General features: G+C 42.8%; 1 protein-coding gene across 1 annotated transcript in view; it reads left to right on the forward strand.

Moving 5' to 3' along the window:
- plvapa (plasmalemma vesicle associated protein a) overlaps nucleotides 1-6,102 on the forward strand; it is an 8,470-nt gene that overhangs the window by 1,312 nt on the left and 1,056 nt on the right. Inside the window, exon 2 of the mRNA XM_037682018.1 lies at nucleotides 4,859-5,615. Coding sequence (XP_037537946.1) covers nucleotides 4,859-5,615 — 757 coding nt within the window. The remainder of the gene's footprint in view (nucleotides 1-4,858; nucleotides 5,616-6,102) is intronic.

A 6,102-nucleotide genomic window follows, 5' to 3' on the forward strand; every position in this document is an offset into this window, starting at 1 on the left:
TGAATGGATGGATGGGTGGATGGATGAATGCATGGATGAATGGATGGGTGGGTGGATGGATGGATGGATGGATGGATGGATGGATAGATGGATGGATGGGAGGATGGGTGGATGGATGAATGCATGGATGAATGGATGGATGGGTGGATGGATGGATGTGGGGCTGTTTCCCAGTGTAATTGTGCACACCATGTGTTTGGGATTAGTCTCAGCTACTACCACTCTATAATGAAGGTGACTGTCTGTAAAATGGGCTGAGATATATATCTATTTATATTTTTTAGTTCATGTAGCTGTAGCAGCCATTTTGAATTAAACTGACTCCAAAGGCTAACGAGTTATAGAAGTACATCTTTTTACTTACTCAAACACAGACAAAGACATTATCGTCCCCCCCCCCCCCCCCCACACACACACACACACCACCTATCAGCAGTGAGTGCTAAACATCTCAGATCTCACTCCTGGAACAAACTGGAGAAACTGAAAGAAATGTGTTTTATATAAAAATAAATTCATTGTAAGGTTTTAGTTAACTATTCTGTCCAATTCTGTCAAATGTTCCATTTCATCTTGGCCTTTACTTTGAGTAAAACAGCTGAGGTCCAACCTCCTCTTACTGTAACTTTCTGTGAGAAAACAAAGCTCACCTCTCAGACTGGGAGGTCTACTCGATCAAAGCAGACTGTGCGTTTGATGGAAATGATCCAGCTTCAAGTTCAGAGGTCAAAGCTTCAGGGAGGGGGTGAGAGGGTGGGTGTAGCAGTGAGGGGGCAGCGGGTGGTGGTGAGGGAAATGGCTGCCCGGAAAGGACAGGAGTGCAAAAGTTGAAGCTTGGAAAACATTGTTGTCTGCTGCGGCTCAGACAGATGTCTTGGTACTCTTCCATAATAAGGACAAAAACACAACTTTCTTTCAAATGACTTGAAACTGACCAAAGATCAATAAAATAACATATTTATTTATTTAAATTTAGACTTTGATTGTGATTATTCATTCACTTGAAACTTTATAAAACTAAACCTATATGTCTTAACCAAAAAAAAAAAAAAAAAAACTTATTTTAATAGTACGTAGCACCACATTCTGCCAAGATTCAAGGATTTTTTTTTATTGTCAGACCAGCTCACATTTTCATGTTTATGGTACAAAATTCGGACTCAGGCCCCAGATCAAGAAGCCTAACAATTAACAAATAAATAAATACAAAAGAGTATAAATGTATAAATAAAGTTAAAAAATGTAAGCTGAAGCTGAATTAAGTGCAGCTCGAGTTCATCAGTCTGACAGTTACAGGGAAGAAACTGTTTCTGAGCCTTGTGGTCTTGCTCTGAATGCTCCTCAGCTGCCTGCTTGAGGGGAGGGGCTGGAACAGACTGTGTGCAGGATGAGTGGAGTCCTTCATGATGCGGAGCTCCCTCCCCCTGCATCGTGATGTGTAAAGGTCCGAGGTGGTGGGAAGGCTGCTCCCCACAGTCTTCTGTGCAGCCTTAACCTCTGCAGAGCCATCCTCTCAGCAGCAGCTGCCATGCCTCACAGAGATGAAGGTGCAGAGAACGTTCTCCACCACACAGCGATAGAAGCTCCTCAGGACAGAGCTCCCAAATCCAGATCTATGCAGCTTCCTGAAGAAGTAGAGACGCCGGTGGGCCTTCTTGACCAGGCAGGAAATGTTGGCTTTCCAGGTGAGGTCACTGGATATATGCACCCCCAGGTACCTGTAGCAGGAGACCACCTCCACAGCTGCTCCTCCAATGTGTAGGGGATGAAGAGGATCTTTGTCCCATCTCCTTGGTCTTCTTCACATTGGTGCAGAGATTATTGTCTCTGCACCACTGCACCAGGTGTTCCACATCCTCTCTGTATTTGTACTCATCATTGTTCGTGATACGTCCCACTACTGCTGTGTCGTCCACAAACTTCACTACATGACAGCTGGAGTGTCTAGCCGAGCAGTCATATGTCAGCAGAGTGAACAAGAGGGGACTCGGCACACAGCCCTGGGGCAAGCCAGTGCTAAGGGTGATGGAGGAGGAGACGATGTTGTGGATCCTGACAGTCTGAGGTCTGTTGGTCAGGAAGTCCAGAATCCAGTTCCCCAGTGTGGGACTCAGGATGCATTCACACCAGCGCTGTTTAATCCGCTTTAATAGAACTCTAGTCAGTTTGCCTAGAAAGTCCGGTTCATTTGGGGAGGTGTGAATGTGTAATCGAACTCTGATACGGATCAAAGAAGCCAACTCTGGTCTGCCTAAATACCTAGGTCTCGGTTTGGTTGAAGTGAACTCTGGCACGGTTCAAATGCAGTGTGAATGCAAGCAGACTGGACACCGCTCCAAAAGCAGGAAGTGGACTACAGCGCAGGGCAAACAAATGTGCATTTCTCATACCTCAAACGGAGCCGTCAGCCACCTTATGTGAAAAACAACTAGGGATGGGGCCGATCCGATCCAGTATCGATATCGGCCTCCGATACCAGCATAATTTACGTATCGGATTTTTCCGATCCAACCTGCAGAGATTTCCGATCCATGTTGGCTTCAAACTATGGAATGGATTTCCTGAACGGAGGCGTGTCTCATGAACCCAGAGTAATAAGGCCCGCCTCACATTCAGGAAATTCATTTCATAGTTTGCAGCCAGCTACAACGTGAGGACTGAGTTAGCAGCACTGTGGCTAACAGCTAACCAACTTTAAATCTAAACATGTCCGCTGTGTGGAAATATTTTACACTAGAAACACCACAAAACAAGACAGCAACGTGCAGTGACTGCAGAGCCATAGCGCCACATTAAACCGTGGTAAAATTAGTTTTACAATGGAAATTCGAGCTCCGTGTCTTCAGCGGGGCACTGCTCTTGCTCAACCTGAAACAGGCAACTCAACCCCGGCCAGCCATGTCCAAACTGCCCGTCTCTGAGGAGGGACAGACTGAGCACGGCTGACCGAAATCAGGCTGTTTGCTTCGGATTGAACAAGAAGAAGACATCGCTGAACCCCCGGAGATCAAATCTTTACCGAGAAGTTGCTAAACTTCATCATAATTAATGACCAACCACTATCAGTTGTAGAAAATGAAGGATTTCACAGCTTGATACTTGCAGCCAAGATATAGTTTACCCTCCAGGAGATATTTATCAGTACAACAGTAGACAATCATAAAAAACATATGAATTCAAAATTACAAGAAAATTATATACAAGTACATATATATTCATATTCATATAAGACAGCTAGATTATAAAGCTATGTAAAATACTAAAAACAGGAGCATGTTTGTTGGTTTATGCCATGAGCTTAGCAGATGTTTAAAGCCATTTTTTAAATTCATTTATTCATTCAGGCAGCTCGGTGGCGCAACTGGTAGAGCTGCTGCCTCTCAGCGAGCAGGTCCCTGGTTCAAACCCCGGTCCAGGGGCCTTTCTGGGTGGAGTTTGCATGTTCTCTCCGTGCATGCGTGGGTTTTCTCCGGGTACTCCGGTTTCCTCCCACAGACCAAAAACATGCATGTTAGGCTGATTGGTAACTCTAAATTGTCCCTAGGTGTGCGTGAGAGAGTGAATGGTTGTTTGTCTCGTTTGTCTCTATGTGGCCCTGTGATGGACTTGCGACCCGTCCAGGGTGTACCCCGCCCCTCGCACAGTGATTGCTGGACATGGGCACCAGCGACCCCCGTGACCCAAAATGGAATAAACGGGTAAAGATAATGGATGGATGGATAAAATAACTTTAAACAATCACTTAAATTAATCACTTTAATATCCACTTTAAAGCTAGGAATAAAAAAATACATGTTTTGTGTTAGCAGGATTTAATTCTAACTTTGAAACTTATCCAACATTAATAAAACTTACCTCAAGTTGCCTTTTTGGACATGCACCATATATTTGTACAAATTGTACTTGAGATGAGATTATTACAGCTTCATATAAAATCAATGATGATCATGATATCGGAACTGGATCGGTATCGGCCGATATCCAGATTTAGATATTGGGATCGGATCGGAAGTAAAAAAATGTGGATCGGTGCATCCCTAAAAACAACATTCTCCATGATCTTCTGCCTCATCTTCTGCTCATGACAAAACAGAACTCCTAAAACCGCTAAAATTTGGCGACACTCCATTTTTGTTTTTATTTCCAGAAGAAAAAGAAGAACTGTCTTCTTCATAGGTTTTTGTGTCGTTTCCTTGAGTAGTTGTAGGTGCAGCGCCACCACAGGCGAGGGGGGGAACAGGTTGGCTCGATTGACTCAGTGCAGTGTGAATGTGAACTGCACCAGCTGCAATGTAAACAAATGTTAAGAATTCGAGTCCCCAATCGAACCGAGTCTACCGGACTATCAGGTGTGAAAACGACCTCAGTCCCAGAAAGGAGAGCTTCTGCACCAGGGTCTGTGGGATGATGGTGTTGAAGGCCGAGGAGAAATCCAGAAAGAAATGGATATAATTGACTTTAATGACTTCTCAGACATCTTTGTTCTTTGCTTTCTCTACTTCATGTTCAGTGTGGTGCTCACATACTGAACTACCCAGTGCTTGTTTGTTCTCTTTGAACAGGACTGATGAAAAGCTTGAAGCCACGTGTCACTCAGGCCAAACATGACTATGATGCAAAGAATAATAGTGTGCCGACAAATCTGTACATTGTATTTTTGCACATTTTTGTAAAATACAAAAAACAAAGCATTCCTTTTCACGTTTTTGTTTAGTCTATTACATATGAAGGACATTCAGATATACATTACACAACTGCTTTTAATTTAACCACTTTTAAAGACAAATTAAGAAAAGTCTTAATGAGCTCAGTGTTTGATATGTTTAATTATATTTTCTTTTTTGTCTTCTTCTTTTAGACAGGATTTGATGCATATTCTGGAGGCCTGAGTCCTGGGCCAGGCACACCGAGTCAGTCTGGGTGGAATATATTCAATGGTGGTGGTTCCAGCTCCTCATCTAGTTCAGCCTCTCTGGGTCTAGGTCGTACAGGGTCAGGTTCTAGTGTAAACTCTGGATTAGGATTCAGTAAGCTAGGATCAACTGGAACAGGCTCTTCAAGTTCAACCTTCCCTCAATCTGGATCAAGTTTGGGTTTGAGCAACACTGGGTTGGAATTGAACAAACCAGGATCAACTGGAGCAGACTCTTCAAGGTCAACCTTCTCTCAATCTGGGTCAAGTTCAAGCAATACTGGGTCAGGATTCAGTAAGCCAGCATCAACTGGAGGAGCCCGCTCAAGTTTAGGAATAGGGTCTTCATTTGGCTCAAGCTCCGACAAGCCAGCAGAGAGCGGGAGGACCTCAACAAGCAGTAGGTCATCCACTGGGTCAACAGGGTCCAGTACAAACACAGATCTAAGTAGTGTAGGCTCAAACAAGCCAACGTCAAATTCAAAAGGCTCCTCAGTCTTTGGGTTTGAGTCCCCGTTTACATCGAGTGGGTCAACAAGTACCGGTAAAAGTGGGTCCACCAGTCCTGGATTTTCTTGGCCCTGGAATTCCGGCAGTAGTTCAGGACAAAGTAAGACAGAAAGTGCACCGGGGAGAACATCTAGTGGGAGTAGTTATGGCGGAACTGGATCTTCCAGTGGTGGAGGAAAAGCAAGTGATCCAGGTAAGACTTAAAATAATCCAGTAGTTTTAGATTTTCCAAGTAGGAATGTTTCATACTTAAAGGTTTGAAGTTCTTCCGATGCAGCACTGCATGTTGTCTGGTCAAGTCTTTCATTCATCGTTTTATTTTGTGCTGCTTTGATTTCAATTTTCTGCTGAAAGATCTTTGGTTGAAAATGGACAATCTTACATCTTATCTAATCCTAAAATATCTTCTTATAATATCTTAACCTTTACTATCCAGTCATATAACATTTTATCATATTTGACCATAAAATCTTATTCTAAAATATATTATATTCTCATATCTTGTATTATAATGTGTTAATTTTTTCTTAAATGTTTGATCTTACCTTAAACTTTATCTTACTTTACTTTTCTAGTCTTTCCTTATTACATTATTTCATCATATTTAATTTATAATAACATCTTATCGTAAAACATCTCATCCAATCTAATCTCATTTTATTTAATCTCATCTTGCTCTG

Source organism: Nematolebias whitei, chromosome 9, assembly GCF_014905685.2.
Source record: "Nematolebias whitei isolate Nwh7 chromosome 9, NemWhi1, whole genome shotgun sequence".
NCBI lineage: Eukaryota > Metazoa > Chordata > Actinopteri > Cyprinodontiformes > Rivulidae > Nematolebias > Nematolebias whitei.